General features: G+C 52.9%; 1 protein-coding gene across 1 annotated transcript in view; it reads left to right on the top strand.

Annotated features, from left to right (window-relative positions):
- SPECC1L (sperm antigen with calponin homology and coiled-coil domains 1 like) overlaps positions 1-22,380 on the top strand; it is an 85,348-nt gene extending 62,968 nt beyond the window's left edge. The window contains exons 13-15 of the mRNA XM_007957392.2: positions 21,100-21,216; positions 21,428-21,487; positions 22,291-22,380. Coding sequence (XP_007955583.1) covers positions 21,100-21,216; positions 21,428-21,487; positions 22,291-22,380 — 267 coding nt within the window. The remainder of the gene's footprint in view (positions 1-21,099; positions 21,217-21,427; positions 21,488-22,290) is intronic.
- Positions 22,381-23,391: the final 1,011 nt, after the last annotated feature.

Below are 23,391 nucleotides of genomic sequence, written 5' to 3'. Positions count from 1 at the left end.
TTGGTTCTGCCTCTTGTGGGACTGCCTGCTGGACGCGCAGGGAGTAGAGGCCCCGCCTCTCCTCACAGGGTCCCTGTCCTCCTTATCTGTCTGGAGATGGCAGTGTCGTTGGTACCCCCTTTTTTTAAAGACAGTTCATCCTGTCTTGGCAAAGTGTTCCTGAGTGCCACACCCCTGCTGCCCCTCCCCCTCCCGCTCTCCTCCCAGGTCTGCCCCTCTCCAGGAGCCCGGCAGGCCTCAGCAGTGGGAGGGGGACCGGCCAGCAGAGACTGCAGCTTCCCGGGAGCATCCGGAAGGCCTGCTGGTCCGAGCCCAGGGGGGCGGGTGGCCTTGCCCTTCCATCCCTGCAGCTTAGGTCACAGAATGGTTTCCCAGAGCTAAAAGTGGAAAGAAGGTGCAGGCCGCAGATAAGGGTTTGCATTGCGTCTAGGCTGCCGGTCTCCATGTTTTCATTTTGCATTGTCACTTGCGTGGAAACAAAGCAGCAGCAAGTCCTCATTGTTTGTGCGTTCCGCTGGATCCCGGGGGTTAAAAATAGACTTGAACAAAACCTGAAAGAATGGCCCCATTCTCAGTCCCCACCCTTTCTCCGTGGGGGCCTCTGCGTTCTCGTGAGGAGTGGTGCAAAGCCTTCCGGTCGTTCCCCTGCTCCGTCCTGACAAGATGTCTTAGTCCAGAGCACACCCAGAGCCTAGGCAGGGCCTCCACTGCCACCCAGAGCCAGCAGGGGGACAAGGTGCACCCCTGTCGGCTCTCCCGGGCCCGGGCCCTCACTGCACACAGCAGATGCCACATGACGGCTGGGGTCACCGTAGAGTTGGGGAGCCGCCTCCTGTCCGCAGGGGTTCCCTTGCAGTGCCAAACCAAGTGGCCGGGAAACAGTTTTCCCAGTGTCACAGTCTAGTTACACTTTCGTCTTAAACGCGGTGCTGATGGCAGCCGTGAGCGTCTGTCCAGACGCGCCAGGTCTCACCCTGTCACTGATGGTTTAGCATTGTTGCCATAAACCCGCCTGCTGTGTGCCGTACGTGAGAACACCCACAGGGCGTGTCCTGGCTGACCCAGGGTCGATTCTCCTGGACAGGTGGCAGGTGGGGACATGGCGTAGAGTGCCAGCTCTGAAGGGGTGACTTCCGTGTGTCCCATGGGAGCCCCTTCCCAAGACTTGGAACTCTGCCTGCTGCAGTGCCCTTCCCACTGGTCACTTGTGGTCAACCTGGGACCAGCCTCATGGTGCCCTGGAGCAGGAAGGACGGCGAGTTGTCATGGAATGGTAGACGCTGGTCTTCCTCGACACATGCTTCTGCCCCTCCCCTTCATTCTTCTCCCCTGATTGCCCTAGGAGATCTGGCTAACATAGTCTGATAGTCTGAGCTCGTGGTTGGCATCTGCACACTGCCTTGGAACACATTTCCTTAGCTACAGTCTGAGCGAGCTCCCAAAATTGCCTTTTCATGTAGTAGAGAAAGTCAGACTTAAGATAAACTTCTGCTTGAGTCAATTCTGACCCACAGCGCCCCTAGAGGACAGAATGGAACTGCCCCACAGGGTCTCCCAGGCTGTCAATCTTCACAGAAGCAAAGCCCCAACCACACCCACTGCAGTGGAGTCCATTCTGACCCACAGCGCCCCTAGAGGACAGAGCGGAACTGCCCCAGAGGGTGTCCAAGGCTGTCAGTCTTCAAGGAAGCAAAGCCCAAACCACGCCCACTGCTGTGGAGTCGATTCCAACCCACAGCGCCCCTAGAGGACAGAGTAGAAATGCCCACAGAGTTTCCCAGGCTGTCAATCTTTGTGGAAGCAAAGCCCAAACCACACCCACTGCCTGGAGTTGATTGCAACCCCCAGCGCCTCTAGAAGACAGAGTGGAACTGCCTAAGACGGTCTCTAAGGCTGTCAATCTTCACAGAAGCTGACTACCTCACCTTTCTCCCATGGAGTGGCTGGTGGGTTCAAACCACAGACTTTTCTGTTAGCGGCTGAGAAACCAGGGCTCTGTGGCAAGCCCCTAGAACCACAGAAGCCTGGCTCTTTCACTGTGTGATAAGGAAGTGCACATCAGAGAGGCAGCAAGCTTGCCTGAGGGTAGACCACCAGGTCACTCTCCCCTCCCTGGGTTCTTTCTGTGTTAGTGCCAGACGCTTTCATACGTTTCCAGTAAGAAGGTTTCCCTCCTGTGAGCATGGCTGAGCCCAGATGAGCCCGCTCAGGTGTGGAAAGTTCTGAACAGGTGCTCCGTTATTTTGGCCACCCACCCAGAATCTTGACCTGTTGTGTAAGGAGCGTGCAGCTGGCCCGTGGCTCACATCCCTTCTGCCTTACTGTGGAAGCCTTGTGTTCCCTGGGCCCCATCCGCTAGGGCCGCCCGCCAGCCAGGTTGACTTTTGGCAGGTTCGTTTCATCCCAGACATGCTTGGTCTGGGTCCTCAGAGGTGAGTTTGGCCCGAGGCCACACACAAGCTGGTGGTTTGTCATGCTGCCCTATTGCTGCCTCAAGATGCTTAATTACAGAAAGAGTAATTAGCCGTGAGACGCTGAGGGAGTGCGTGAGAGAAGCCAGTTCTTTTCTGGGTGGGCTCTTCCAATGCAGGAGACGTCGGAAAGCTGTGGCTCTCTGCCACTGTGGGACAGCCACCGCCACGTAATGAAACGGCTTCAAGCGGTGACACTCAGCTCATGCGTTTGCAGGCCGAGTGGAATGGAGGGGCATGGTGCCTCTCCCCTCCACTCACCCTCACCTGGCGTGGCTGGAGTCAGCTGACGTTCCCTCCCTCATGTGTCTGATGTCTGAGACATCTGCACTGTGACCACGACACCCACGTGTGGCCTCTCCACGTGGCCCGGGCATCCTTGCAACATGGTGGCTGGGTTCCTAGGTCAGTGTCCTTCGAAAAAGACACACCAACGCTCTCTGACTTGTTATGACTGGTCTCTTGGGTCACTTGATCGCTGCTCAGTTACAAGTCACAAGGCCTACATTACAGAGGAAGGGAGGTAGACACTGCCTGTCGGTAGGAAGCACATAACTTGATACTTAACCAGCGGGACCTTCTAGGACCCTGTCACCATGATACTGTCTCTCAGACCAGATAGAATCCTCTTAGACCAGACAGAGTCTGGGAGAGTCGGCTGGCAGTATGTCTTGGGTCTCTAAGAGACATCCCACAGGTGGAAGGCTTTGACAGGCAAGGATTTGTTCGCTTACAGTTTAGTAGGCCAAGAGTCCGAGTTCAGAGTGCCAGCTCTTGGGCTGAGTGAAGGGCCCTCGACCTTGGGCTTCAGCTCTGCCTCCTGTTCCCGGCCCACTGAAGCTGGAGGCTTCTTCTGACTCATGCAGCTGCTGGCTGCTGAGGCTGATGATGCCAAGGTCAGCAGGCAGCACGACAGGCCACTAGTTCAAGTCCAGGGACAATCCCAAGGTCAGGCCACACGGCGGGCCACTGAGATGAAGACTCGGCCAAAATGCTCAGAGAGCTTTCTCAGGGCTTCTTCTGTACTGGAAGCTGACCACAGTCTGAAGGCAGCTCCCACTGTGGAGGTGATTACAGTGTCATCTTGGGGAATAACTGCACCCAGCTGTCCAGGCAAGTTGATACCCAGACGTAACTGCCACATAGTGTGAGCGTGACAGTAAGTGACAGCCTGGTGAAGAGACCTCCTCTACTTCAGCCATGCATTTGCTGCTTCGGGACTTGACAGCAGGTCTCCTGAACTTTGGTTGTGTCCTGGGCCACCTAGGAGATGGCCCACAGCCCTTCAAGCCCACCAAAGTCTCCATTGCACTTACTGTTTGTTCCAAGTGATTTGATCTGAACTGCACCCAAACCGTTCTACTCAGGCTTAAACCTGCACCGTACTCAGTCTAAGGAGCTCTGGTGGCGTAGTGGGTAAGGCACTTGGCTGCTAACCAGAAGGTGAGTGGTTCAAACCCACCAGGTGCTCCACGGAAGGAAGGTGGGACAGTCTACTTCTGTAAAGATTGACACCCTTGGAAACCCAGTGGGGGTCGCTGAGTCGGAATCGACTGGATGGCAGTAAGTTTGGTTTGGTTTGGATTTGGTATTCAGTGTAGAGTTGAAGCAGAGAATGAGTAAATAGCTTGAAATGCAGAGAGAACCCACGTGACACTAAATGTGTTTGTGGCAGGGCTTCCAAACGGCTCAGTCAGGGCTCAGGAAACAAGGGAAGCACGTGGGCTGCTTAGCAACCACATCTCCGACCATGGGATTTTGACCTGAGGAGGAAACCGGCAGTGGTGTCCTGCTAAAGATGGCAGCTGACTGTGCTGCTTCAGGCGCGTAGTGGCCGCCATCTTTGAGCGGCATACCACTGCCTGTTTCCTAGTTGGGTCACAGTCCAACATGTAACAGGTTGGGTTGCTGTGCAATCCGGGGCCATAACAACCATTTGGAGCTGGTTCAAAGCCCTGGGTTTGGGGCCCTGGGATGACTTTTTTTTTTTTTTTTTAAAGCAGATCTGTTGAAGTGTATTTGACGTCATAAACTGTGATGTGTTTAAAAGTTTACGGTCTCGTCAGCCTGACGTGTGTGTACCCCTGGAACAGTCCTGTATAAGATGCGTGCGTCCCTCACGCCCAGAGCGTCTTCGTGCCCCTTTTCCATCCTGTTCTCCCCACATCAGCGCCCCCCCCCGCCACAGCTCTGCTTTCTCTCAGTCTTAATTTGCATTATTTATAATTCTTTGTACATGGAATACGGCAGGTGCTCTCTGCCAGGGGCTGTCTGGCTTCTTTCACAGCCTTAATTACTTAGAGACTCATTCATGTTGCTGCATGCAGCCATTGTTCCTTCTTTTTCTGAGTGGTGGCCCACTGGGGGGATTCAGCCCGGTGTGTCCGTTCACCTGCTGATAGACACTGGCCTGGTTTCAGCTGCTGCCCGATGTAAATGAAGCTGCTGTGAGCGTCCGTGGGCAGGTGCTGCGTGGATGTGAGAAGCGAGGGACGCGTAGACCCTGTGATAGGTGTAGGGGGAGCTTTCAAGAAACTGCCCGACTGTGTTGCAGAGTTGCTGCGTGTGCTCCAGCTCCTCCTTGTCCTCACGAGCCCTTGTGTGGTCACCCGTTAGTCCTTGGAACCTGCAGGTGCTGGGATCGTGTGGTTTAATGCGGTGTTTTCCTGATGGGCAGCGTCGAGCACCTCATGCTAGGCTGTGTTCAGTGTCACGTGCTCCTTGGCCATCTCTGTCTTCCTTGGTGAAACTTCTCTTCAGATCTTTGGCTATTTTCTTACTGTGTTGTTCATTTTCTGCTGAGTTTTGAACATTTTGTACATGTCCTGGGTATAGGATCTCTTCAAGACATGGTCCAACTGTGGAAAGCAGTATGGCGATTCCTTAAAAAGTTGGGATTAGAAATACCATTTGGCCCAGCAATCCCATTACTAGGTATATATCCTAGAGAGGTGAGAGCCAGGACAAGAGCAGATATGTGCACACCCATGTTCATTGCAGCATTGTTCACAATAGCAAAGACATGGACACAACCTATGTACCCATCCACCGAGAAATGGATAACCAAACTATGGTACATGCACACCATGGAATACTGTGCAACCTTAAAGAATTATGTAGAATCTACAAAACACCACATAACGTGGATGAACTTGGAGGACATTATGCCGAGTGAAATAAGTCAATCACAGAACAAACATAGTATTAGTTCATTATTGTAAAAAGTCAAGGAAAGGCTTATACATGGAAGGAAATTTTCTTTGTTGGTTACCAGGGATGGGAGGGGAGGGAGGGAATACTGCTAGATAGGTAGAGACAAGTATTGATTTGGGTGAAGAGAAGGACAGTGTACCAAATGTGAGTGATCAACACAGTGGCGCTGAGGAAGAGGAAGACAGAGGTACACAGGATGTGCAGACAGCAAAGATGAACCTTTTTGTGTATACAGTGCTGTGTTGTCAGTGAAGGTAAACATTGCTCTGTGGGTGGATAGATGGGTGGACAGGCTGAAAATTTAAAGAAAAAGAGAGAGAGAAAAAACAAAATGACACACGACCCATTCACCTTCTTTGCCAGTTTGTGGCGGGTCCTTCTAGTGTCTTTAACAGTCTCTGTCCAAAGCCGGAGTTCTTCATTTCGATGGCATCCAGCCCACAGAATTGTTTGTCTTTGTGGAGCATGCTTTTGGAGGTGTTTGTAAGAGGTCCCTGCCCACCACAGGATCACAAAGGTCTCCCTCATTTCTTCTGGAAAGTGTGTAGTTCCAGGTTTTACTTGTACGTTGGTGCTGCATTTTTTCATCTTGGTGTATGGTCTGAGACAGAGAGGTTAATTCTTTGGGGTGCAGACGCCTCTTTCGATGGGAAGGGTTGCGCGTGGTAGAAAGAGTGAAGGATGGACGAGCATCCTGAAGACGACATGGTCAGGATGTGCATGCAAGACAGCAGCCAACAGGACAGGTGGACAAAGGAAAAGGGACAGCACTGTGTCAGGTGGTGCTGGCTGCTCCTGGAAGCGGAGAAGAGCAACAGATGGGCCATCTCAGGCGCTTGGATGGGCTGCAGGCCAGGGGGTTTGGGTCCCTGCTCAGTGCTGAGGAGCCCTGGTGGCGTAGTGGTTAAAGCACTCAGCTTGCTTCAGAGCCCTGCTTTCTCAGCTGCTGATAGAAAAGTTGACAGTTCAAACCCGCCAGCCACTCCACAGGACAAAGATGAGGTGATCTGCTTCCCTGAAGACTGACAGCCTTGGAGACCCTATGGGGCAGTTCCACTCTGTCCTCTAGGGGCGCTGTGGATCGGAATAGACTCCAGGGTTTGCATTTGGTTTGGGCTTTGCTTTCGTGAAGACTGACAGCCTTGGAGACCCTCTACTGTGCAGTGCCAGTTGACATGTGAGCTGGCCATGGGGCACACTCCGTGACATGTCTGTGTAGCAGGAACTCTCTCAGACCTTTAACTCTGTGCAAATCCCAAAGCTGCAGGCCACCCCCAACCTCAAGAGATCATATCTCCCCTCCAGAGAAGTTGTCCTCAAAGACCTGTCTAGCTGTTGTTCCAGATACTGATCCTGAGTTGAATCCTGTTCCTAATACTTCTGACGTTTATTCTGAGGCGTATCTTGTTAGAATATTGCTGATTGATGAGGGTGAGTATCTGTCTTGGGAGGGTAAGTTCATGCTGCACTGGGACCCCTCCGGCCTTGCCCTGTATGTTTCTTCATTTATATCTTTCTCTGTTGATATCCCTTCCTGTTTATGTTAAAGATTGTTATCACAGGTACAGTGTTTCTCTGAGTTCTATGTGAGCATTACAACGAATTCAGCGGGGCACCGGCTGACATCTTCCATCATGGAAATGGGGTGGTGGTGATGCATGACTAGACCAAAAGACTAGTGGATGGAAAATGAGAGATAAATGAATTAATAGAATTTTAAGATTCAGTAAAAACTATGCTAGGAAAAATCAATAATAATTAGTGATTAGAAAATGGATATTCTTATATCTTTCAGTGAATATTTCTTTACACACACCATAAAAAAAGGATGAATAAAAGTATATACATACTTACCTTCAAATTAGGAGCTCTGGTGGTGTAGTGCCTAAGGTATTTGACTGCTAACCGGAAGGCTGGAGGTTCAGACCCACCAGCCACTCCTCAGAAGGAAGGTTGGACAATCTACTTCCATAGTGATACCACCTCGGAAGCCTAGGGAGGGTCACAGTGAGTCGAAATTGACTCAACAGCAGTGAGTTTGGTTTATTTTTGGACCTTGAAAATTGGAGAGTGCGAGAACAATGTGGAACAAAACTGAAAATCATTAAAAAAAAAAAAGACCAGGCTTACTGGTCTGATAGAGACTGGTGAAACCCCCAAGACTATGGCCCCTGGTCACCCTTTGGCCCTAGAATTGAAATCACTCTTATGGCTTCCAGCCAAACAATAGACAGGCATAGAAGGTGAACATTGACACCAGGTAGGTAGGTGCATTCCTTAGAACAATCAACCATGGAAGAACAGAAGGGCAGGGTTTGCACAGGGAGACAGCTCAGGGGGCAGGAGTGCATGGCAGAGAAGGACGCAGGGAGAGGTAACTACAGGGAGGGAGTGGGAAGAGAGCTGTTGCATCGTGGGGAATTCCAGTCAATGTCCTGAAACAAAGTGTCTGAACTGCTGTATGGAAAATGAATTTGCTCTGTAAACTTCCACTCAAATCACAATCAGGGAAAAAAATTAGTCCATATAGAGCTGCGTTTGTCCGTGGTTACCAGAGAGGCAGGAGGGAGGTGGCAGGCAGAGTCCTTCCATAGGGGACCCTGAGCTTCTGTTCAGGGTGTTGGGAAACGTAGAGAGGGATCATGGTGACTCCACCCAACATGACGAACACCTTCAGTGTCACTGGTACAGACAAAGGCTGGTGGAGGGGCACGTTGGTTACACACACGTCTACCACAAAAAATATCTATACGGATGAAAATGAAAACTTGCGAGCCCTAGAAGACCCGGGTGGCTTGAGCTGAGATTGGTAAGCGACCTAGTTAGGACGCAAATCCCAAGAAGTTAGGAGAAGTAATGATCATGGGATCTCACTGTATAAACTTGAGGACAGACAGACAGCAGCAGGAAGTGTGCCATCCAGGACAGTGGCCTAACTGGGAAGGGGTCTGCAGCTTGTGTAGCAGACGGGGAGGCCCGTGGCATGTGTCTGATCCAGGAACTCTGAAAAATGTCGAGAGCATTGAACCCTGGGGTCTCTGAGAATTAACCTTGGTCTGTCCTTCTGGAGAGGTTCCAGGTCCACAGTCCCTTGAGCGTATCTGCTCCTGGGGCCCCTCCATCCTGGAAGAAAGCCCTCGGGGAGGTCCACAGGAAGAGGATCGGAAACTGGGTGGTTCTTGGGGTCCCTGCTCTGTCTGTCCACCAGGGGGCGGTGTGCACTGATGCCAAAGGAGGAGACTGGGAAGATGGCTGCCCTTTATTCTCAAGAATATCATTGGTGCTTTCCCTGCTGTTCACTTACAAAACAGATAGATGCATTTCCTTTTTCCTTCATGGAGAAAAAAGCAAACAAAGGATTGCATATGCGAACTTCGTTTATAGTTCAGCCAGCGGGCCTCTGTGTAGGAAGGGCATGACATCTCAAACCCACAGGGGCAAAGCCTCGTCCTTCACCTGTGACCAGCGTGTCTCTGGGCACCACACTCAACTTCAGCCCTGTGGCAAAGCTCAGCTCAGAGACCCTGCACTGTGGCCATCTTTAAGTGCAGTTCAGTGGCTTAAGGACATTCACCATGTTGGGCAGTTCCTACCACTCTTGAATCCAGAACATTTTCATCACCCCAAGAGGAAATCTCGTACCCACTGTGCAGTCACTCCCCGATGTCCCATCCCCCAAGCCCCTGGCAACCACTGATCTCCTTCCTGTCTGTGCAGTTGCCACTTCTCGGTGTTTCCTGTAAATGGGATCACCCAGTTTGTGGCCTGTTGCAACTGAGTGTTCCACACAGCACGGTGTTTTCAAGGTTCATCCATGTTGTAGCGTGTGTTGGTACTCTGTTCCTTTTCGTGTTTCAGGGTTCATCTGTGTTGTAGCGTGTGTTGGTATTCTGTTCCTTTTCGTGTTTCAGGGTTCATCTGTGTTGTAGCATGTGGCAGTACTCCATTCCTTTTCAGGGCTGTAAAGTATTTCACTGTGTGGCTGCACCGCCCTTGTTTATCTAATCTATTAATTGACATTTGGGTTGTTTTTGCCTCTTGGCTGCTGTGCACAGTGCTGCTGTTAGTGCTCAAGGTATTTGTGTGAGCAGCTGCTCTCAGTTCTAGGAGTTGGGTTACTGGGTGGTATGAGAGTCTAATTTTTAACTTCCTGAGGAACCACCAGACCGTTTGCTAGAGCATTCCCTCCAGCAACACACAGCGTTCCCATCTCTCCATGCCCATGACCACACTTGTAATTGTCTTTTTGTTTTTATTTTACTTGTTTGTTTATTTTGGTGTGCAGTGTAGTAAATTACTTAGTATGGCTTTTCTACCCATAAGTCATTGTAAACTCAGTGGTGGAATGAGCAGCTGAGGAGCCCCTGATTGTAAATGTTATCCACCTGGGTTATTTCTGGTGGGCGTGGCACAGCACAGTGTTATGGGAGGCTCACTCTCAGGTGCTTAGAATTCTGTGGTTATGATTGGTTGGTTTGGCCACTCTGCCAAGCTCAAAAGGAGGCCTCCTAGAGGCAGAACTCTCTGACTGCTGGTTGAGGAAGATGTGCTGCTGAAAGAGATTCACACTGCTGGGAAAGAGATGCAAGAGACACGCATTGCTGAGTGAGACACCAAGGGACACGCACTGCTGGGAGAGAGACTGTGAGAGACTGTTGGCTGAGGGATGGTGGGCTGGAAGAGAGACTGAGTGTTTTTTCCTGAACTTGAATTGTAGCCTGGTGCTTCCCTAATAAACCCCGTAATCTATGAGTTTGCGTGGCCACTGCAGCGAATTATTGAACCCAGGAGAGAGGTGGTGGGTGCTTTGGGAGGAACAGTTGGAGAAAGGGCTGGAGGGAGGCAGCATGTCTGGCCTCCTAGGAATAGTCCCTGGGCTATTGATGGTGATTCTGCCTTCCTCTTGTGGGATTAGAGGAGGTCGGAACATGTGGCCCCCTTGCCGTTTTCACAGGTGTTACCAAGCAGATTTATTCTTTCACAGTCGAGGGGTCTAGAAGTTTAGGACATGAGGTCTAGGCCGTTGGCTCTGTGGGAATGTTCTTGTCTCTTCTCGACATCTGTGGGCCCCAAGTCCCATGGAGCTCTCCATGTGTCTTGGCATCTGTCTTCCCCTGGGTCTAGGAGGTTCTCAGCACAGGGACCCTGGATCCAAAGGGCACGCTCCACAAGTGGCTCTTCTTTCTTGGTGGTAGTGAGGTCTCTCTTGTGTGTGTCGTTTTGTAACAGCCCCCCCAGGGTATGAGTGGTGTCTTGCTGTGGGTCTGGTTTCCGTCCCTCTCATCGCTGATGGTGCTGAGCATCTTTTCACGTGTTTATTGGCCGTTTCTGTATCTTCTGTAAAGAAACGTCTATCAAGTCCTTTGCCCATGTTTCATTGAGTTGTTTGTCCTGTTGTTGAGCTGCACATTGGTTTGTTGGAGTTGGAAAATTTCAGGTATCCCCTAGAGTCAAGAGAACAATATGGCGAACCTGCATGGTCGTGTCCTCCAGCAACAAGTCCCCAACACACCGCACCCCACCCCACCCCTGATGATTCACAGGCCAATCCCAGACGTTAAATGTCACCAAATAGTCGGCCAGCATTCGGACTTCCCGATTGAATCATCATGCTCTCCACTTGGTTTGTTTGAATTAAGATCCACCAGACGTCCACACATTGCATTTGGATACTTTCTCTTTTAAGTGTCTGTAAATCTGTAAAGAATCGATGCTTATGAATTTTGATGTTGGTGAAGAATATTCAGTGGTCCGTGAACTGCCAGAAGAACTAACAGATCCGTCCTGGAAGAAGTGCAGCTGGAATGCTCCTTGGAGCCAAGAATGGCCAGACTCTGTCTCACCTACTTGGGCTATGTTGTCAGAAGGGACCATTCCCTGGAGAAGGATGTCATGCTTGGTAAAGTGGAGGGTCAGCGAAAAAGGGGAAGGCCCTCACCGAGATGGATTGTCACAGTGACTGCCACATGGGCTCAGTATAGCAGGGATCATGGGCCTGGCTCAGGGCTGGGCAGTGTTTTGTTCTGTTGGACATAGGGTTGCTATGAGTCGGAGTTGACCCAGCAGCACCTAACAACAGTGACAACAAATTTAAATCACCCCCTTTTTTCCTTCTTTCTGTCTGTCCTTTTTAGGATGCTAGGTCGTTTGTCCAGTTCCCTGCATTGTAGATTTGTCGACGACACCCCCGTGTGATCTTCACATGTGCCCCGGCTTTCAGTGTTCCTCACAGAGACACCATCTCTCCCACACACCACGCAGACGGGCCTGCCACCTCAGTTGAGCCCAGCCAGGCTGCGAGGCTGGGGGCCTGGCGGGGACTCACTCTCGGTGTGTTTGACTGCAGTATGCAGCTCAGTGCCCTGTGACGCTGGCTTCAGAGAGCCTTGGCCCTGCTGGGAGGACCTGGGGACAACACTGGAAGCCGTCCAGATGGCCATGAGGACATGGTGCCTGCTCACGTGAGCAGAGGGGTGACTCACACTCCTTGGCGTCTTGCCCGTCCAAATGCCATTTCCTTAAATAGATCAGAACCTGAATGGACATTCTTTGAAGAGTGCGTGGTATTTGGGGTGGATTTATGGTTCTTAATTAGACTGCAGGCCAATTACAGTATTTCAGATGGGACATTTTGTTTATCTTTCTGTTCTGAGGGTTGTGTCATCCCTGGGTGCCCGCGCTGCACTCCTGAGCTCTCGGCGTGTAAAGGGAGAGAGTCGGGGCCTCACCTGAAGGCCAAGTAGAGAGGGCTGAGGGGGGACCCAGCCCAGGGGGAGCAGATACCTCTGGGACAGGGCAGAGCTCCTCGGCTGGGTCTGTGCATAGAGGTGTCTGACCTTCCGTCCCCGCCCGTACCGTAACCCTCTGGTTTCTGTCCCCTTAGTGCAAACACAGGATTTTCTTGTAGAATGGGAAAGCTTGGGATTGACCTGAAAATGAAATGCAAGATCCAAACTCTGACCGTGAGCTCGCATACAGCAGCTAGTGTGCTTTCTGTCTCCAGAAGGACCTGAACTAGTCTTTACTTAGGGAGGTGGGCACCAGGGCCGCTGGAGAGTCTTTGCGCCCACACGGGAGTGGTCCCCCTAGAGACGAGGTTTGGGCTTTCAGTTTGTTTCAAAGGAATCGGCCGGCCTGCCCCCGGTGCTGTCGATGGAGGAGTCAGGGCCTGCCTGTCCTGCCCAGGTCCTCTCCCTCCGTGGACGACAGGCAGCCCTCCCGCCCATGGGACGCTCCAGGACGGGCACTCTGCGGCGAGGGCTGCTCCCAGGCTCAAGAACACCCTCTTGCCGTGTAGAAGTGCCGTCTGTAGACGCGCTCCGGGAAGTCCGTGTGCGCAGCAGCGTGTCTGGGCGTGTGGTGCTGTGAGTAGAGATCACTGAGCTCTGCGGTGGTGCCGTCCCACACGGCTTGGAATCGCGGCTGCCCTGGTGAGCTGACAGCAGCCGGACACTGCCAGGCGCACTCACTGTTTGGGCGCCCGCCTGGCCTCTCACGTTTGGCACCCCTCCTTTGGCTTCCGGCCGCCTCTGTCCCTGCCAGCTTTTCCCTGCCATAGCTGAGGAACACTGTTCACTGTTCTCCCCACATAACTGTTAGACGCAGGGGTTCCAGCAGCCTTGGTCTCAGGTTTCTTCCTGCCCACTGTCCCCTCCATCCCTCTGGGATAACCCTGTCGGGGGTGGCTTCAGTCCCTTGCGTTGAGGCCACCATGTTTTATGCCTCTATCCAGCCTTCCCGAGCCCCAGACCAGGCACGGTGTCTCACAGGCCCTTTACACCTGGCAGCCTGCGATGCAGCTTTCCTGAGCTCACACTGCCGTCCAGTCCTGCACACTGGAGCCTTGGGCCGTCCTCTCATGCCCGCCCCTCCTTGCAGTCTGCTTGTCACCAGCCCAGTTGCTCTAGCCATGAAGTCTCTCCTTAGCCCCCCCTTTCTTCCCACGTTCCCCCCCAGACCACAGGACCTCCTCTCCCGTGGGCCCTGTGTGGGAGTCCAGCCTGGCACCACACGTACCTTGGCAGTTCTCCCTGGCGGGGCTTCAGTGCTTTGCCCCCGTCTCCCCTGGCTGGGGCTTTGCTGTTTGCCCTGCCAGCTCATGTGGTTGAATCAGACAACCATGTGATCTGCTGTGCCGCAAGTGAAAAATCAAAGAGGAATGGTGTGGCATTCATCATCACAAAGAGTATTTCAAGATGTACCCTGAACTTCAGTGCTGTCAGTGATAGGATAATATCCATACACCTACAAGGAAGACTAGTTAATACTACTGTTAATCAAATATATCCACCAGCCATCAAAGCCAAAGATGAGGAAATTGAAGATTTTTACCAGCTTCTGCAGTCTGAAATTGACTGAACTTATTATCAATGATGTGTTGATTATCACTGGTGACTAGAATGCAGAAGTTGGAAACAAGGGTCACTGGTGGTTGGTAAATATGGCCTTGGTGATAGAAATAACACTGGAGATTGCATGATAGAATTTTGCAAGACCAACGACTTACTCATTGCAAAGACCTTTTTCCAACAACATAAACAACATAAAACACGGACTTTGCCTGATGGAATACACAGGAATCAGATTGGCTACATCTGTAACAAGAGGCAATGGAGAAGTTCAGTATCTTCAGCCAAAACATGGCCAGGAGCTGATTGTGGAACAGACCATCAAACTACTCATGGGCAAGTTCAAGTTGAAGACAATTAAAACAAGTCCACAAGCCAAAATATGACCTTGAATATATCCCTCCTGAATTAGAGACCATCTAAAGAACAGATTTGATGCATTGAACACTAGTGACCAAAAACCAGAAGAATTCTGGGATGACATGAAGAACATCATTCATGAAGAAAGCAGAAGGTCATTGAAAAGACAGGAAAGGAAGAAATGACCAAAATGGATGACAGAAGAGACTCTGAAACTTGCCCTTGAGCGAAGAATAGCTAAAGCCAATGGAAGAAATGACAAGACAAAAGAGCTGAACAGAAGATTTCAAGAGCTGCTCGAGCAGACAAACCAATTATTATAATGAAATATGCAAAGACCTGGAGTTAGAAAACCGAAAGGGAAGAGCATGCTTGGCATTTCTCAAGATGAAAGAATGGAGGAAAAAAAATATAAGCCTTGAGTTGCAATATTGAACGATTCTGTGGGGAAAATATTGAATGATCCAGGATGCATCAAAAGAAGATGGAAAGAATACACAGAGTCACTGTACCAAAAAGAACTGGTTGATTTTCATCCATTTCAGGAGGTGGCATATGATCTAGAACCAATGGTACTGAAGGAGAAAGTCGAAGCTGCAGTGAAGGAATTGGCGAAGAATGAGGCTCCAGGAATTGACGGAATACCCACTGAGATGTTTCAACAAACAGATGTCCCGCTGGAGGCACTCACTCGGTTATGCCAAGAGATTTGAAAAACAGGCTACCTGTCCAACTGACTGGAAGAGATCCATATTTGTGCCCATTCCAAAGAAAGGTGATCCCGCAAAATGTGGAAATTATCCAATAATATCATTAATATCACACGCAAGTAAAATCTTACTGAAGATAATTCAAAAATGGTTGCAGCAGGATATTGACAGAGAACTTCCAGAAATGCAAGCTGGGTTCAGAAGAGGACGTGGAATGAAGGATATCATTGCTAATGTCAGATGGATCGGAGCTGAAAGCAAAGAATACCAGAAAGATTTTTACTTGTGTTTTATTGACTATGCAAAAGCATTTGATTGTGTGGATCATAACAAATTAGGGATAACATTCAGAAGAATGGGAATTCCCAAACACTTGATTGTACTCATGAGAAACCTGCACATTGACCAGGAGGAGGCTGTCGTTTGAACAGAATAAGGGGATCCTGCATGGTTTAAAATCAGGAAGGGAGTACATCAGCGTTCTATCTTTTCACCATACTTACTCATTTGTATGATGAGCAAATAGTCTGAGAAGCTAGACTATACGAAGAAGAATTTGGCATCAGGATTGGAGGAAGACTCATTAACAACTGCAATACGCTGATGACACAACTTTGCTTGATGAAAGTGAGGATTACTTGAGACACTTACTGATGAAGATGAAAGATTTGCAGTCCTGCAGCATGGATTACGTCTCAATATAAAGGAAAGAAAAATCCTCACAACTAGTCCAATAAACAGCTTCACATCCTTGAAGTTGTCAAGGACTTCATATTACTTGGTTCTATAGTCAACACCAATAGAAGCAGCAGTCAGGACATCAGATGATGTATAGCACTGGGCAAGTCGGCTGCAAAGGACCTCTTTGAAGTGCTGAGGAGCAGAGATGTCTCCTTGAGGACTAAAGTGCACCTGATCCAAGCCATGGTATTTTGTTGCCTCATCTTATCAGCACGTGAGAGTTGGACAGTGAGTAAGGAAGACTGAAGAAGAGTTGATGCTTTTGAGTTATGGGTTGGTGAAGAATGCTCAAAGTACCATGGACTTCTAAAAGAACTCACAGGGTCTTTCCTGGAGGAAGTGCAGCTGGAATGCTCTTGGGAAGTGACAATGGCCAGACTTCGTGTTGTCAGAAGGGACTATTCTGTGGAGAAGGATAGTGTTGTGGTTACCTAGTGCTACTCTGACAGGAGTGTACGACAGATGGGATGGCTTGAACAAACAGGAGTTTCTCTTACAGTTTGGAGGCTTTGAGTCCGAGTTCAAAATGCCAGGCCCTAGGAACTGGGTGAAGGCCCCTTGACCTTGGATTTTAGCTCCAGCTCCTGCTTCCAGCCCACTGGAACTGGAGGCTTTTCTTCACTCAGGTGGCTGCTGGCTGCTGAGGCTGACAAACCCAAGGTTGACAAGTTAAAAGGCAAAGTCCCAGTGTTACCAAACCACGCGGCAGGCCATTGATTTAAGTCCATTGAAGGTCCCAGGGTCAGCAGATCATGGCAGACTGCTGAACAATTACTTGGCTACATACAGGGTTCAAGCATGCCATACGTTAGAGACCGTTCCCAAAGCTGCTGCTTATTTATGGGAAGCAGATCACATTCCTAAAGCAGCTACTTAGCTGCTTGTGGTAGATCCCACCATGGAGTTGATTGCCAGTCTCATCATGGGGAATAACTACCCAGCTGCCCAGCCACTCAACCAGGCCCAGCCAAGCTGACACACAGCCTTAACTATCACAGATACTATGGTAAAGTGGAGGGTCAGTGAAACGGACTAACACAGTGGCTGCAACAGTGGGCTCAGGCACAGCAGGGATCATGAGGCTGGCTCAGGGCCAGGCAGTGCATGGTGTTGCTCTGAGTCGGAGCTGACTTGACGGCATCTGCCAGCTGCCAGCTGCCCTGTTGGGGCCTCAGTGCTTCCCCCGCCAGCTGCCCTGGGGCTTCAATGCTGTCCCTGCCGTCTTGCCCCCTGCCCCTGGCTTGGGGCTCAGGCTTTGTTTAGCTCAATCTGGTTGTGGGTTTCACACAGGCGCCTCCCTTGGCTGGGGCTGCAGGGTCCAGGGTTCCTGGGTGAAGCTGACTCTCACTGAGGCGCCAGCTTCAGGGGTGGGGGACACTCTCCCTGTGTCTGGGGCCTTGGTGGTGAGGAAGTGGAGGCCAGGGAGGCCGGCTCCCACAGCTGGGGCACCTGAGGCACTGCCATCTCCCCTCGTGAGGGCTGCTGGCCGTGAGGCACGGCACGTACGCGGCCCTGCCGAGACCCTGTGTTTCTGGGAACAGAAGGGGCCAGCACGACAGGAAGTGGGGACTTGTTTTTCTCCAGAAGTGATGTGACCTGTGGGTGTGCAGTTGTGAGCGCTCGGAGAAGTGGCTGAGCAGATCTACGTCTGTGCTCTGCGTGGCGGTACCTGGCTCCTTAGGGTGTTAGGACCCCGGGAGTATGGGCGGGCAGTGGGTGCAGGCCTGTTGGGTCGCCCACACTGACCGTGGGGCTCAGGCCCTCCTCGGCCTCTCTAAGCCTTGGCCCTTATCTGGAAACAAACAAACATGTTCCTGGCTGATCATGGGAACCAGGATGAGAACCGGGCCACGGAGTGCATGGAGCAGAGGTCCTGCCCTGTCCAGCTGCCTGCTGAGCACCAGACAGGTCCCGGCCCTCCCCAGCCCTGGTGTACTTCCGGAGGGAGCTGACTGCTGGGCCAGCTGTTGGCAAAGCACCCTGGACAGGTCCCATCCCTTCCCGGGCCCTGATGTCCTCCCAAGGGAGCTGACCGCCCACCAGCTGCTTGCTGAGATGCACAGGAGCTGGAAGGGGGACGTCAGCATGTCTGTCTGTGTGCGTGTGTGGGTCTGCATGTGTGCGCACAAATCTGTGTCTGTATGTGCATGTGTATATACCTCCATGCCTCTGTGTATGTCTGTCCATGTGTGTGCATGTATATGTATATACCCACGTCTCTGTGTGTATGTTGCATATGTATACTTGTATTTCTGTCCGTGTATGTGCATGTATATTTACATATGCATGGATGTGTGTGTACACATGCCTGTGTGTGCCTGTATGTGTATTGTATATCCGTGTATGTGCTTGCATGTGTGTGTATGCATGTGTGTCTGTGTGCATGTATATTTACATGTGCATGCGTGCATGTGTGTATATGCACGTGTATGTATATCTGTCCCTGTGTGTGTGTGTGCATGTGAATGTGTGCCTGTGTTTGTGTGTATATGTGCCTTTGTGTACCCCCTGGAAGTCAGGACCTGCACCCAAGGCTGTGTTCAGGTGTGAGAATCATTCTATGTGTCACTTATTGCGGGGGGAAATGATTCATGTCCCAAGGAATAGGTGGCTGGCCTTGACCAGAAAGCTGTGGACATCCTCAGACACCAGGGAAACTCATTCTGGGGGCAGTTGAGGCTGTGAGACACAGACAGTGAGGCACAAAACAAGTCCTTGGGAAGTGCTCCCTCCGCCCCCTGGGTCCCAGTTTCACCCACGGTATGTGAATGAGCACAGCCTGGGTGTGTAGAGGGTCTTCACAGGGATTCTTGTAAGTGGGGGTCAAGGCCGTATGCTAGGTGCGCCGTGTTGTCACATAACAGTGCATCCACATGGCGTTTCGTTCGAGCTAGAGTTAGGCGCCTCTTGAAGGCAGGGTGACGTGGTCCCCAGCCACAGTGCAGTGACCGTGCGCACAGTGCCTGGGAAACACTTACACCTTCAGGTCCCAGACGACACAAAAGGCTGACACACAGTGAGCCGCGGAGAGGCCTGCCCTGGGTGACCAGCTGCCCCACAATCCTCAACATACAGTCCACTGGCCTCAGGCCTGCAAGGAGGCAGAGCAGGAGCCTTGAGTGGGGTGCCAGGCCCTGCGCCCCTTCTGGTGGGGCACCCCGGCCCTGCTTCCCCAGGTCGGGGGTGGTGCCAAAGAGCCAAGGAGGCCGCATCTTCTGACCTCCTCTGACCGCACAAGAGGAAGGCGGACTCACCATCAGAGTCCAAGGCCTGTTCCTGCACAGCCAGACATGCTGCCTCCCTGCAGCCCTTTCATCAGCCCTGACCCCAACTGTTCCTCTCACAGCACCCACCACCTCTCTGCTGGGTTTGATAATTCGCTGCAGTGTCCACACAGAACTCACAGGTTATGGGGTTTGTTAGGGAAACACCAGACTACAATTGAAGTTCAGGAACACACTCAGTCTCTCTCAGTCTCGCTGTCTCTCAGCCAACAGTCTCTCTCCCAGCAGTGTGTGTCTCTTGGTGTCTCTTTCTCAGCAGCACATGTCTCTCAGGAACGCATTTCTCTCAGCAGCCCATCCTTCTCAGCCAGCAGTCAGAGAGACTCCTTCTGCCTCTAGGAGGGCTCCTGTTGAGCCTGGCAGGGTGGCCAAAGTAACCAATCACAACATCAGAATTCTGTACACCTGAGAGAGACAGAACTTCCCAGAAAATTACTTTGTGCTACTCCCAACAGAAATACCCCAGGTGGATAACTTTAACAATCAAGAGCTACTCAGTTGCTCATGGCAAATTCCACTGCAGAGTTTACAAAGCACTTGACTGCTAACCAGAAGGCTGGCGGTTCAAACCCACCAGCCACTCCTCAGAAGGAAGGTTGGGCAATCTACTTCCGTAGTGATACCACCTCGGACAACAACAATATGGCTAGGAAAGCCATACCAGGTAATTTACTACACCGCGAGTGGCCCAGCCCTGCTTCCTCAGGTCAGAGGGGCTCATGAGCGACACTTTCTTATGTAAATAACTTTTTTCTACTTTGAAAAAAATAATAAAATAACTGAGCAAGGCAGCCTGTTCCCCTTCCCTCAGCTCTTCATTTGAAGAGCTGTGGGTCTCTTAGCGGCACCAGCCCCCGTCCTGGTGTGACACTTTCAGGAAAGTCCAGCTGCAGGCAGATGTGTGGTCGGGAAAAGCAGGGCTGTTCTGACAGTCTGACACTGCCCCACAGATCGACAAGCAGCGGTTCCCTGAGAGCTACAGTATGGCATCCGAGAGGAGGCAGTGACTTGTCACCTCTGTCACCGGGATCCCTCGGCCAGCCCGACACCAGTGTCCTTTAGTGGCCCTGCCACTGTCAGGTGGATCTCTGTGGTGTTGGTTGGACTGCCACACACTGGGCATTGGAAGGCACTGGTTCCCAGTCAGGGGGGCCTGTTGTCTGTGACGTAGAAATCTCATCAGCCCATCTCCCCGGCAGTCTTGTCAGAGATGTCTCCTCATTGGGTGCTTGTGGGCTCAGTGGCAGGTACATGTGTTCAGAGCTCGGGTTTCCGCGTGGAGGCCGGACCTTCCCCTTGGCTCCAGATGGTGCTGGCTGTTTTCCTCTGTGTCACCAGTCACCGGGTTCTTTATTATTATCGTTACTTCCTTACTTTTGTGCTTTGTGGTTCATTTGGTTTATTTTTGAGGGCTCTGCCAAGCCAAGGCGAGTCTGGGTGATTGTGCTGAGGGACAGTGGGCACAGATGGGAGCAGCCGGCCTGCAGCGGCCCCCGCACGCCATGCCCTCAGGTTCCCGGCTGCCTTGCCGTCACGCCGCAGCGGTGTGGTGAAACGGGCAGGAGGCACACTGAGGACCGTGCTGACCTAGGGACCATGCATCGTGCTTCCAGCGTGGCTTCAGTGTCACCCGAACTCTGTTAGAGCCGTCACTCCAGCAGCGTCACGGAGGGGCCTGGGAGCCTCGCAGTGCCTGGAACACTCTGCGTACAGTCGCCATCCTGGTGGGAACACGTCACAGGGGCCCAGGCCAGGCTGGTGTGTGGCCATCAGCCCCACGGGAGGGTGTGGGCACCATGGTTGCTTTTACCATGTCTGCTTTTGGGGTTGGCAGGGGGACTGGGGTGAGACCCCGCTCCCAAGACCACGCTGGCTGCCCGCCAGGCTTGGTGTGCCCTCGGGTACTCCATCCCCCATGGTGTCCTCAGGACATGACCACGTGTGTGACTCACGCGACCCCCTTCTCTTTTAGAATATCGACATCACGAACTTCAGCAGCAGTTGGAACGACGGGCTGGCTTTCTGCGCGCTCCTGCACACGTACCTGCCTGCCCACATCCCCTACCAGGAGCTTAGCGGCCAGGACAAGGTGAGGCCGCGAAGCCACTGCCCTGTCCCGTCGCACTGGGGCAGGGGCGGCTCAGGAGGAGGGCTGGAGCATCCCTGCTACAAGGCTGGACTTGGGGGCTCCCGGGGACACTGTTTGGCACCCCGTGCCTTGGTGCTCTGCAGAGCCACACGAGCAGGTCCGTGGCCTGTCCCCTGCTGTCCTCATTGAACGGACACCATTTCTTTTCCAGAGACGGAACTTCACGCTGGCCTTCCAGGCGGCAGAAAGTGTTGGCATCAAATCCACACTGGTGAGTCCTCCTCCCCCACCAACCCCCCAGGGCATGCCATGTTAGCAAGAACATGGGCCTGTCGAGCTCAAACCGTGGTCACAGGGTGACGGACGGCCTGGCGGTGGTGCGGCTCCCGGGTGGCAAAGGGGGACATGGGGCAACACACCCACTCAGAGAGCCCCGAGGACAGGTGGCGCCAAGTGTGTTTCACACGCGGGGTTCCCCCCCACCACCTTCCCTGAGAAGCACAGAGCTAGGGGGCAGCTCCTGACCAGACACTGTGCAGACCTTGTGCAGGACCCCCTGACTTTACCTCCCCCTGGGTGAACCCTGACCTTTTGTGGGATCCCTCAAACACACCTCCCCCTGGGTGAGCCCAGGTCTCATGCGGGACGCCCTGATGCCCGACTCACCCTGGGTGAGCCCCAACCTTGTGCGGGACCCCCCCCAACGCACCCCCTTCCCCCAGGGTGAGCCCCGACCTTGTGTGGGACAATGCCCTCACCCCCCAGGCTGTTCAGCCCCGGTTAGCCTGGGGCGCGTGGGGGTCACTCTAGTGCGTAGGTCAGAGCCCTGGTCCAGAGGGGTTCCCAGCACAGTGCCTGGGACAGGCACTCAGAGCATCCTGGGGGCTGGTAGAGAAAGCCCCCAGAGAAGGTGAACCCCTCCCACCCCCGGGAAGGCTGTGCTGGGCAGGCAGGAGCAGGCCTGGTGGGGAGGGTCTCGGGGTCCCATACAGAGGATGTGCCTTGCAGAGGTGGTCTTGGGCCTGGCCCGGGAGCCCCAGCCAGCAGGTGACCCGCGCTGCCTCCTTCCTTCAGGACATTAACGAGATGGTACGGACGGAGCGGCCGGACTGGCAGGACGTGATGCTGTACGTGACGGCCATCTACAAGTATTTCGAGACGTGAGCCACCGCGGGGGCGCCCGGCAGCGGTCCCGCAGTCCGCACCGTCACCCGCGTGGGCACGCGCCAGCCACAGAGCCTCCAACGGCTCACTGAGGACTCGGGCCTGCACACGCTCCCGACGTGCCGTCCACGCCAACCTGCTGCAGGAGGTCCCTTCTGAGTGAGCCCGGGACTGGGTGCTGCGGGGTGAAGACGGGCCCCCCCAGCACAGCGGAGGACGGGGACTCACGCCCTCCAGGGCCCCCGGTTTCCCGGGCTCGGCACCAGTGACCTGGTGGGGACAGACGCCTAGCACAGTCTGCTTCGTGGCACAGGGCAGGGCGGCTCTGGCGGGAGCTGGCTCTGGTGCCACATCACCACACCCACGTGACAGGACCACCTCGCCAGCACGACTCGGTGATTTGCCGGCCTGAGCCGATGGGACGGGGATGCATGGCACATGCCATACCGTCCCGGCTCTCGGGGTCCCTGTGAAGGGCCCCACGCCCTGGGCCGCCCCGTCCTCCAGCCTCGAGTGGTTGGAGCTCCTTGCACTGGCTCAGTTGCCTGGCAAAAGTGTCAGCCCGTGACAGTTCTAGTTAAAATGTTTTGCTATGCACAGTACTGGGGAAAGTTGTTCCTGCTTTGTTAGTACCAAGGCTAGACTGTTCAAATAAAGCGTAGAGTGGGATCTCGGACTCCAGACACCCCTCACGTGGTGAAGCCGGGAGCAAAGCTGGAAGTAGCAGGAGGAAAGACGTGAACACCAGGGCGTGCACGTGAGGGCACTGTGACTCAGAGTTGCTCCGAGCGGCAAGAATTGGCAAGAATTTGACAAGTGCCTTAACTCTCCTGGCAGGGACAGCAGGTGCCACCCCCACCCTCAGCAGCCGGGCTGTGACGGATGGTGGATGTCGTCTGGGCCTCATGGCACCCCGGTGTGGATGGTGCACCCCCACCATGCCTGCCCTGCCACCCCAGAGCATGGCGGCACTGTTAGAACCAAAGCCTTATTGCTGATGTCCTGTTGAGG

Source organism: Orycteropus afer, unplaced genomic scaffold (genome assembly GCF_000298275.1).
Source record: "Orycteropus afer afer isolate SDZICR_OR568_19922 unplaced genomic scaffold, OryAfe1.0 scaffold00744, whole genome shotgun sequence".
Lineage (NCBI taxonomy): Eukaryota > Metazoa > Chordata > Mammalia > Tubulidentata > Orycteropodidae > Orycteropus > Orycteropus afer.
The sequence above is the reverse complement of the archived record's forward strand: the minus strand, read 5'-3'. Positions and strand labels throughout refer to the sequence as shown.